Source organism: Acinonyx jubatus, chromosome D3 (genome assembly GCF_027475565.1).
Source record: "Acinonyx jubatus isolate Ajub_Pintada_27869175 chromosome D3, VMU_Ajub_asm_v1.0, whole genome shotgun sequence".
Taxonomy (NCBI): Eukaryota; Metazoa; Chordata; class Mammalia; order Carnivora; family Felidae; genus Acinonyx; species Acinonyx jubatus.
In genome coordinates this window covers 27,431,396-27,441,627 of record NC_069392.1, presented here as the reverse complement: position 1 = coordinate 27,441,627, position 10,232 = coordinate 27,431,396, and the positions used below count along the sequence as shown (strand labels likewise).

Sequence of the window (10,232 nt, the reverse complement as noted above, 5' to 3'; positions counted from 1 at the left end):
CTTTGGGCCTCCAGGTGGTCTGGTCAGTTGGGGAGGAGCCCCAGGGCAGGCCACAACCAGGCACCTGCTCCTTCCTAGCCTACCCACCTCGTTAGACCCGCGTGGCCTTCCTGTGCCTCTGTTCCAAGTCTTCAGGTTCTCAGGGCCCTTGCAGGAAGCAAGCTGGACCCAGCCCCATCTGCCCCTGCGACCTGTGTCCTTACCAGCTTTCTTGGTCTTCCTTTGGGTCCTGACAGCTCTGTACACATGATCTGCTCAAGACAACCACTTGCCCTCACTCCCAGCCCTGCCAAAGATGAAGAAACTGGGGCACCTGGGTGGCTCAGTCGGTCAAGCGTCTGACTCTTGATTTCGGCTCAGGTCGTGATCTTGAGGTTTGTGAGTTGAGCCCTGCATCGGGCTCTGTGCTGACAGTGAGGAGTCTGCTTAAGATTCTCTCTCTCCCTCTCTCTCTGCCTCTCCCCTGCTGTGCTCTTTCTCAAAATAAACAAACATTAAAAATATATATATTTAATTTAAAAAATAGCCTTCAAAAAAAGATGAAGAAACTGAGGCTCAGACAAGCCTTCCAGCTGTCTGCTGGCAGGCCAGGATTTGGACCTAGCTGGCTGGGTTTCTGAGCCCAGCTGTTCCACCACTCCCTGGCCCTGCCCCCTCCAGGCCACCAGGGCTTGAACTTCTTTATTCACTCACTAAAACTTCCTGTGGCTTCAAGGGAACTAGGATTTGTAGGAACAGGACTGTGAAAAGAGTTCTGAAGAGTAAGGCTTTCCTATGGCCAGGTGTCAGACCTGCCAAGCCTGACACTGGGGTGCCCAGAAGGACAACCATTGGCGGTAGGGGGGAGGGGCTCCTCTGGGTGTATTGGGGAGAGGGGAGGGAGAGAACAGGGATAGGTGGGGCCTGAATCCCAGGCCTTCCGGTTCAAAGAGACATTTCTGCTTACCCTGACACCAGGGCACAGGGCCTGAGAAGGCAGGTGTGGGCCCAGGCAGGTCTGCCCAGGTGTACAGTCCCTGGGGAACAATCCTTGGTTCACCCAGGCTGCCCCCTGGTGGTGGAAGCAGGAAGTTCCCAGGGACTTTGAAGCCCTTCCAGGAGAGGGGGCCTTCACCAGAGGATAGGTACCTGTCCCAGTCTCTTTCTCCTGCTCCCTGAGTTTCCCCCAAATATTCAATCACTCATTATTCTCATGCCTCCGGGCCTTTGCTTCTGCTGTCCCTGCTGACCGTTCGAGCTGGGGAGGGGCAGAGAGAGGGGGGGAGAGAATCCCAAGCAGGTTCCACACTGCCAGTGCAGAGCTGGATGTGGGGCTCCATCTCACGAACCATGAGATCATGACCTGAGTGGAAATCTAGAATTGGAAGTCTAACCAACTGAGCTACCCAGGTGTCTCCAAATAAAGAAACTTTTAAAAAATTAATAAAAATAAAAAATGGTCGAGATGGTAAATTTTGTTATGTATATTTTATCACAATTAAAAACAAATTGTGAATCGGTCTGGGTTGCCTCCACAGGCTAGCTGCAGGGCGTTCTGAGCATGCCTTCTCACTGTAAAATGGGTGGATATAAACATGAGAAGGGATGATTTACCTCCCCTGTGGATGGGGAACAAGGAACAGTTTCCTTCCCAGCCTGAGACCTGGAGTGGAGCCTTCCACTCATGAGTGGTGTGTGTGCACACCACAGCTGCCACATTCCTGTGTTTTCTGAGGATAAGGCAGCTGTGTGTCAGGTTGAGACAACCCCTGGGCCCGCTCTTTCCTAATTCCTGCCTTCAGCCCCTGGGACAGATGGTGAAACCCTCCGGACCTAATTTGCCAACTCCCCAAGGAAACTGCTAGTGGCTCCAATCCTTCGCATGCCCAGGAATGCTTCTGGTCATTTCCTCCTGCACCCAGTGCCCTTCCTTTGACATCATTGCTGTACTCAGGGAAACAAAAGAGTATCAAACAGAAGCAGAGAAGGATGGGGGCATCTGGCTGGCTCAGTAGGAAGAACATGCAACTCTTGATCTCGGGGTTGTGAGTTCCAGCCCAATATTGGGTATAGAGATTACTTAAATAAAACTTTATAAAAAAGGCAGAGAAGGATGAAGACCACCCTTCATTCTCGCTCTCCTAGAGGGAGAGCCAGGAAGACTGTGGGAGGAAACAGCTTTTCAGCTGTGTCACCTGACAAGAGGGGGCCCCCCTGAGCCTCAGAGTCTCTTCTACAAGATGGGGTAAATATAGAAACACCCTCCCAGAGAGAAGCCCTGGGGAAAGGGGGCAATTACTAACACCATGCAGAGTGGGATCCCCAGTCGGGAGACACTGATCCCACTCTCCACAAAGGCTGGCACCCAGGGACACAGGCCACATGCAGGGAAGCCTGTGGGAAATGTCAACCTCGTTGAGCCATTGGGGCCCTGCTTCTCAGCCCTGGCTCTTGGCTTGACCCCTGTATAGTCCTGCCAGAAGACCATAAGCTAAGCCCCCTCCAAAGAATAAGGAGGTGCCCTCCCCAGCTGGGAACACATGTCTGCAGCCATTGCAGGACCCCTGGACAGAAGAGAGAGGGGAAGAGAGGTATATTTGTGTTTCCCTTGGTTGTGCTTTTACTTCTGAAGTATTATTTTTCTTTTTTCTATGAACATTTTAATGAGGGGTTGAACATAAGATAGAAAAATAACATTCTGGTCACTTTTTTTTTTTTTAAGAGGCAGGCTTTTCTTGAGACTTTCATACAACGCAATGGATGAGGACACTTCTAAAGAAACTCCTAGAGAAAATGCATACTGAGCACAGAAAAAGGCCCTTCTCCAAATACCTGTCATAGTCACTGACAACTCCAAAACAGTCTGTCAGACTCTCGTGGGCTGCTTGTTCTGTTTTCTTTTGGGAACAGCTCAGTTCAGACTGAAGCCCTGCTCCTCTCAGAGGCCAGGGGACTCCTGGGGACTGGTGTCAATTTCTCACAGTGACATTCTGAGCAAGTGCTGCTCACAGAGTCGAGGAGGGATGCTGGAGTTAGGGTCCCAGTTCTTGCTTCTCCTCTGGCGGGGTGTGGGTGGCCAGAGGCCACTACCCCGGCAGGAGCCTTGCTCACTTTCCATGGAGGGGAAGGTGATCCAGCAGGTGGGCTGGGACCGGGCCCCTGTGACCACCTGACTCCCCATAATAGAATCCCTTGTCATCCACAGGCCCATAGACCATGACCATATCCCCTGCCCTCAGTGACAGCTTGTCCTTCACCTGGCCCCCTGCTCGCCCATCCTTGGGGTCATAGTCCAAAGCTGTCATCATGGTTGTTGGAGTCCACAGTGGTGACCTCCGGGGGTTCCCTTGGGGCATAGGAAAGGAGCCTTGGGGGCTGGTGAGCCCCCCAAAGTCATCGAGGTGGGCCACAGAGGACAGGTGCCCTTGTGCTGGCAAATGCCACATCCCATCAGTCTGCTCTGTGCCTACCTTTACCTCGGCCACCAGATGCCCAGGTATGTTGCCCACTTGCCCATTGCATTCACCATGGTAGAAGCCACAAGGGTCCTGAGAGCCCCACACTCTTAGCAGCTGCCCTTTCTGGAAGGCTAGCTCCTCCTCTGCAACCTCGGGGTTGGCAGACATCACCAGGGGGTCATAATCAAAGAGGGCCACAAAGACCCTGGCCAAAGTGTCCACCTCTGTCCCCAGTGGTGAGGGGCCACCGCTGAACATCTTAATGACTTTGCTGGATGGAGCTGGACAATGTGCTGGGCTGGGCTCCAGGAGCTGGCACTCTCTCTTGCTCCCCAGAGCCTGACAGCTCCCGTTCTGGGTCCTAAACTCCTTTCTCTGCTCTCGCCTCTCTGGGCCCCACAGATTGACGTGCACTGCCTCCTCCTCCTGCAAAATGTTGTGGAAGTCAGACACATATGGTTGGCTGGTGTCCAGCTGGGGAGGGGCAAACACATTGGTATCTTGCTTTTGCCTAAGGACCTTTTCAAAAGCAGCCTTTTCCTGATATGGTTGCTTCTCAAGCCCAAACTCTGGGAACAGATGGACGACTCCCGAAGCATGGCTTTTTCTGGCGCCCATGTGCCAGTAGCAGTTTTCTTCTCCCCTAGACTGTCCACTGAGCAGAGGTGGTCTGTGGTTTGGGGAACTCTTCTGAAAGAGCAAGTCCTTTCTGCAGACCTCCTGGGCCCCTATAGGCCCCTGGGGTTGGCTGCCAGACCCCACACTTGCACATTCTCCCTCTGAACTCAGGTTGCACATCGGGGACTGCCTCCTTGAGGGTTCTTCAGGGAATGCTTCTAGAAACTCGACCTGGGGCCCCCTGCAGCTTCCAGGAGTGTGGGGGCTGGCTTTAGCACTCAGGGGAGCCAGTGCCAGCCTCTGAGGATGGACAGGGACTGTGACCCTGCAGGTAGACAGGTCACTACAGGTGTAGCTAAAGGAAGAATTCTCTGGCAATTGGTGACAGGTGAAACAGTCATGAGGGATCTGGGCTGGCACTGAATCCAGGGACTCACCACAAAGCGACATGGTTCTCACAGAGACATTCTGGCACATCAGGGGCAGGTGGAGCTGGGAAACTTCCAACAGGGTGCTCCCAGCAGTGGCATCAGCAACCTCTACAACCTTGAACCCATCAGCATACACAGCGTAGCCAGTGACCTGGACTCCGTTGGATGACCCAGCAGAGTGGATGGTTACAGGGAGCCAGCTGACCACTAGGCTGCCTGGTGAAGCATGGCGCTCCACCAGCACATCCAGAGGAGGGTGAGGAGGTCCTGCCAGCGGTGTGTCAAAGGTGATGGTGGAAGACGTTGTTTCCCAGTGCACCTGCAGCAAGTCCCATGGCAGCTGCACCTCCACTCGTGCCCGGTACCGTGTGCTAGGATGCAGGCTGTGGAAGGTGTAGCAGCACACACCTGCTGGGGTCAGGGCATGCTCCTGGTCATTGAGGTATACCATGTGGGGCTGGTTGCTGCTGCTGTAGACCCAGGTAATCTTGGCTGATGTGGCTGCAACACTCTGCAGGTGTAGTTGCATGGGAGCCACGCAAAAAGCCCCTGTGGCCCCCAGAAGGGGTCTAGAGAAGCCCTTCTCCTCCCCATACTGCAGCGAGCCCAGCCAGCTGTCTTCTTCTCTCTTGGCATCTGAGATCTCTATTGCCACTTCTGTCTTGGAGCCTGCCCTCACCATCTGGCATGTCCCCTTGTCCATAGCTCCCTGGGCTTTTCCAGGCAACAAGCTGTGACCAGTGTCTTCCTTCAAAAACTTGCTGTGTCTACCTAGGAGTCGAGTAGGGCTGAAGTCAGGGGACTTGGGGGACCGGCAGCCCAGGATGTCACTGTCTGGAATCTGCTCCACCAGGTTGGAGGGCACCAGCCCCCGCCGGCCATCCTCAAGCTCCCCTTCATAAAATCCATCTTCATCCATGTCCCCCAAAACATACACATAATCTCCAGCTGTGAGGGGCAGTTCACTCTCAGGATGTTCATTAGGCCCCTTAAAAGGATTGTAGCTATACCGAGCCAGGAAGATCTTGAGCTCAGGGGTCAGGGGGGCCTCTGAGCTCCTCGCTTCCAAGGTAGAGGACACACCGTCAGGCTCCAGATCCTCCACCTCGCTGGCTGTGTCCATATCCAGAGGAGGACAAGATGGCACCGTGGTCCATATGGACTCCAACTCAGAGGGAGAATTCGACTGGGAGCTAGTTTTCTTGGCTAGGGACCTGGAGTCCAGAGGTCCGCTGGCTGGGACTCTGTCTGGCACTTGAGGGTCACTGGCTGGCTCCCTGATAGCAATTGGACTTTCCAGCTGAGAAGCTTCCTGATTTCCCTGTTTGTCTGCACTGGGCTGTGAAGCTGCTTGCTCTTCAGGCTCCAGCTGGAACTTGGTCCTTCCACTATCTCTGACTTGAGCCTCCGGGACTTGGGGGGCCTCCCGGGATTCCTGGGGAAGGTAACCAGTCTGACACTGCAGCGCCAGCATCTCTTCCCTAGCAGCCTGGAGATCTCGCAGGGCCTTCTGCAGGTCGTGCTGCAGCTGTTGCTGCCTGTCCTGCCCGCGCGCAGCCTGCTGTAGCAGCTGCTCCGCCAGCATGCCGGCGGCGTCGCGCTCCTGGCACGCGCAGCCCAGCTGCCTGCGCACGTCGCTGTTTTCCGCCGCCACCTTCCGCGTCCAGTCGGCCTGAGCCTGCAACCGCGTGTTCTCCTGCGCCAGCCAGGCTTCCTCGCGTAGCGCCGCCCGCAGCTGCGCTTCACCCTCCTCGCCGCGGCGCCGTGCGGCGGCCGCCTGGGTGCCCAGCTCCAGCTCCAGTGCCTGCACCTGGCGCCGCGCCTCCTCGAAGGGTGCGCTCTCGCCGTCCGCCTCAGCTCGGGCGCAGCCGGTGGACTGCTGCATCGTCAACTGTTTCTGCAGGCGGAGCACCTCCCGCTGGGACTCGCGCTGCAGCCGGTCCAACTCACTGATGTTGAGCCACTGGGCTTGGGCAGCACCCCCGCCAGGGTGCGGGACACTATTCATGCCTGAGGCGACGCGAGCTTGCAGCAAGTGGTACTCCAGCCGCAGCTCTTCGATCTGCTTGTCCTTGGCCAGCAGCTCGCTTGCCTGCTCCGACAAGTCCCGCGCGCGCTGGCGGGCAAAGGCCTGGCACAGTTCCAGGCCAGCGCGGCTCTCGCCTGGCACAGGCGCGCTCACAGCCCGCAGGTTGGTTTCTTGCAGCTTCCGGGCCCGGTCCTCTAGGCGCCTCGCGAGGCCTGCAAGCTCCGCGTGCTTCACCTTGAGCCGCTTCACCTCCTCGTCGGACTTGTCCTGGAAACCTGCGCGCCACAGCTGCACGTTCTCCTCCCACAGTCCCGAGCAGCGGCGTGCCAGCACCTGCAACGCCTCTGACAGTTCCGAGTTCTGCTTCACCAGCTCCTGGTAGTCCAGATCCGGCGGCGAGGGAGTCAGGGCCTCGCAGGGCTGGCTCCCGGAGTCCTCTCCTAGAGAGTCACTAGGTCTCCTGTGCTTCGATGTCTGTGGCGGTGGTGGGGGTAGCGGGGGCGGAGGACTCGAGGAGCCTAAGATGGGGGTGTCTGGCCAGGAGGCCGGCTTCTTGGATTCGGGGGCTTTGGGGCAACTGAGGGTGCTGTCGAGATAGCGGGAACGCGCTGGTGCCAAAGAATCGAGAGAGCAGGAGCGCGGCGTGTGGAGCAGGCTGTCTGGGGAGCTGGAGCACCTGGCTGGCACCACGTCTAGGGAGCGGGAGCGCAGGCGGATGCCAGCGCTCAGGCTGTCAGTATTCAAGGATTCGAGTTTACAGACGGACTTTGGGGGCCCGGGGGAGTTGCCAGCGGTATGGAGGGGCGGCTCTTCCGAAGAATGCACGGCTTGGGGGTCGGGGGAGACGGGCAAAGCGGGATGCCAGCGGAAGTGCTGTAGGATGTACTTGAGGAAGAGCCGGCGCTCCACGTCGAGCGCCGCCTGCAGGTGTCGGATGCGCGAGGCCTGCTCGCCGTCGGTGTCCCAGCGAAGCTGTGCCAGCACTTCCTGCAGGCGACAGCGGCACTGAGCAGCAGCGACGTCGGGCGCCCCCGCGCGGCCACAGTAGCCACGGTTCACTAACTCCTCTGCCAGCTGGCGCTGCAGCTCCCGGGCCTGGCGCATGACGCCGTCGCGCTCGCGGTGCAGCAGCTGCCGCAGCTGCCGCATCTCGGCCTCCTTCCAGCGCAGCAGCTGCCGAATCTCGGCCTCACGCTCCCGCAGCATGTCCTCCTGCAGCTGCCGCAGCTCCCGGTCGTGCTGAGCCTCCCACTTGGAGCGCAGATGGTCAACCAGCTGCTGCCTCTCGCGCTCGGCCGCCTCCCGCAGCTGGCGCGCCTGGGACGCGAAGCGCTGCGTCGCTGCGCGTCCGCGCGCTCGCTCCGCCTCCAGCTCTTCCCGCAGCTTCTCCAGCTCCCGCCTTTGCTCCTCCAGCACCGCCGCCGATGGACCCGGACTACCCGGCTTCTTGGGTGTCGCGCGGCCGCAGCCCAAAGGGCTGGGCGAGTCCTTGGTCATGGTAGCCCCGGGCCTGGCCAGACGCCAGACCTCGCCTGGCCCAGGCCGCTGCTCTCCAACGGCCGCCGCCCCCGCTGCGGCCAACCGCCCCTTGTGCCCCTTCCGGCTTCCCATGGGGGTTTCCGCGCGCCCCTTCCGCCTCTGAACGTGTTCCCCCATCCTCTGGCGCGGATGCACTAGCCTGATCTCCTTTCTGGGCTGCCTGTGAGGCGGCTGGCCTCCAGACACCCCTGCTCAACGCAGCCCATGACCTTTCTGGGATGCCCAGGGGTCTCTGTGATCCCAGGCCTTTCCCTGTTCCTGGTGCCAGGTCCTTTGTGACTCTCCCCCCCCCCCCCCCCCGCCCGGGGGGATACTCTCCCAGACACCGTACAATCTCTTTCAGGCCAACTGGCACTGTGGGAAGCCTGGGCTACTGCTCTGGGCTCCATGTATGGGTCAAAATCAGGATGGGGTGTGGGTAGATCGCGCCTGGCTCTGTCATGGGTTCAGCTGACCTGTTTGGGCTAAATGGCTGGGAAACACAAAAGAATGCCCCCAAACTTGGGGGTGAGCCCTGAACCCCTACTGGGGGATGCATCTGGTGTCTGCACCCTCAAGGCACCTACCCTTCCAAGGACCCCTGGAAGTGTTGGACATTTGCATGCATTATCTATTTAAACTTCCTATGCCTATTTTACAGATGAGAAGTCTTGAGCCCATAGTCTGGGCATGGTGCCAGCTGAGACAGGGGAGAAGGCCTCCTTGGAGATCCAAAGCCCTGGCCTATGTTTTCTTGGTTTATTTTTACGATCATCTTGCAAGGACACTCTGAGCGATAAGGACCTCTCCATGGTCACGCTGCCCAGAAGTAGCTAAGTAGGGAGTGAAACCTAGAAAATTCTGCCTCCAGAGTCCGTGGGTACTCTTACTCCATCTGCCCAACCTCAGGGTTATGGCTATGAAGACCACTCCCCACTCTTTCTCCCAGGGCAGGGTCTCACACTTTGCATATGCAAAAGGAGAGAGGGTCATTTAGAACCCAGAGTTGGGGGCCAGCCAGGGAGGAAGGTGAGAAAATGGGGATGCCATGGGGGCCCAGCCTACCTTTTATCTGGTCCAGGAGTGTCCAGGGCTTCCTACTTCTCCAAAAGGTAAAGTCACAGATCCTTATGGGCCCAGCTGGCTCTCTATCCCCCCTCCCTGGATGCAGCAAGGCCAGAGAATTTTTCATGGCTCTCCAAGGGGCAAAGTGGTCAGATGGTTAGGACTGGCACGCCTTTGGAGTCAAACAGTCCTGCAGCTTCTTGTGCCACTTTCATGTCCTCATCTGTAAAATGGGCTAATAAATGCAGCCCTTTTCTGTGTTGTGTGACCTCCCAGAGTTCCCTGACCTCCCTGAGCACCCATTTCTACTGTTTGTGAGGATTCAATGAGGCAAGAACACTCAGTGCCTAGAACAGAGCAGGGTTCTGTTTGGCAGCTCACTGATTCTAATCCCAGTCCCTTTTTTGCAGCTACAGAAACAGGTCTGCAAGCAAAGATTTGGCTGAAGCCAGTCAGGGCTGCCATGGTAAAGGCAGCACAGGTACTCTTTGTGCTCCCTAGGACTCACTCCAGATGACTCATGGCAGATGGGAAACCTCAGAGACCTGGGTATCCATCCAGGCTCTGCCACTTTTTGCCTGAGTGACTATGGCTGGTTACTTCACCTCTCCTGGCCTCTACATAATGGATGTATTGATAACACCAGTCTTCCATGGTTAGAGAGACACCAGGACTCTGTCAGGTGATGGCCAGGTGTGCAATAGGAGCTGCATCGAGGACTGTGTAAGTTCCCATCGTCCCATCTATGGGTTGGCCTAGACCCTCACAAGCTTCTTCCAGGACCTAAAGAATCCCCCTGCCTCAAAGGCCTCTGGGCCTTTGCATGTGTTGTTCCCCCCTGCCTGGGATGCCTGTATTGCCCCACACAAAAATAACGGCAATGACCATTGCAGACCAAGAACCTACTGTGTGCCATGCTCAGTGCTAAATGCATGCCATTCATTATTTAAACTACCCATTTTACAGATGGGAAGCCTCAAGCTCCAGTGGATCAAGAGTTTTTGTCCACTTACCTGCTGCTAACCTTGTCTTGTCCTGTAGCTTCAGCTTAGCAGTTCCTCCTCCAGGAAGGCTTACCTGACTCTTAGGGCTGAGTCTGGACTCCCTAAAACTCTACAGCCCTGATCATCCTAC

General features: G+C 57.0%; 1 protein-coding gene across 1 annotated transcript; it reads right to left on the bottom strand.

Annotated features, from left to right (window-relative positions):
* Positions 1-2,508: 2,508 nt before the first annotated feature.
* On the bottom strand, positions 2,509-8,269 carry LOC106990006 (RIMS-binding protein 3B-like). The gene has a single exon (XM_027049710.2). The coding sequence runs from the start codon at positions 8,169-8,171 to the stop codon at positions 3,087-3,089; it is 5,085 nt and encodes a 1,694-aa protein (XP_026905511.2). The 5' UTR covers positions 8,172-8,269; the 3' UTR covers positions 2,509-3,086.
* Positions 8,270-10,232: the final 1,963 nt, after the last annotated feature.

Bases quoted from the DNA above. Each gene is read 5' to 3' on its own strand.
- LOC106990006 (XM_027049710.2), bottom strand. From the start codon at position 8,171: ATGGGGGAACACGTTCAGAGGCGGAAGGGGCGCGCGGAAACCCCCATG.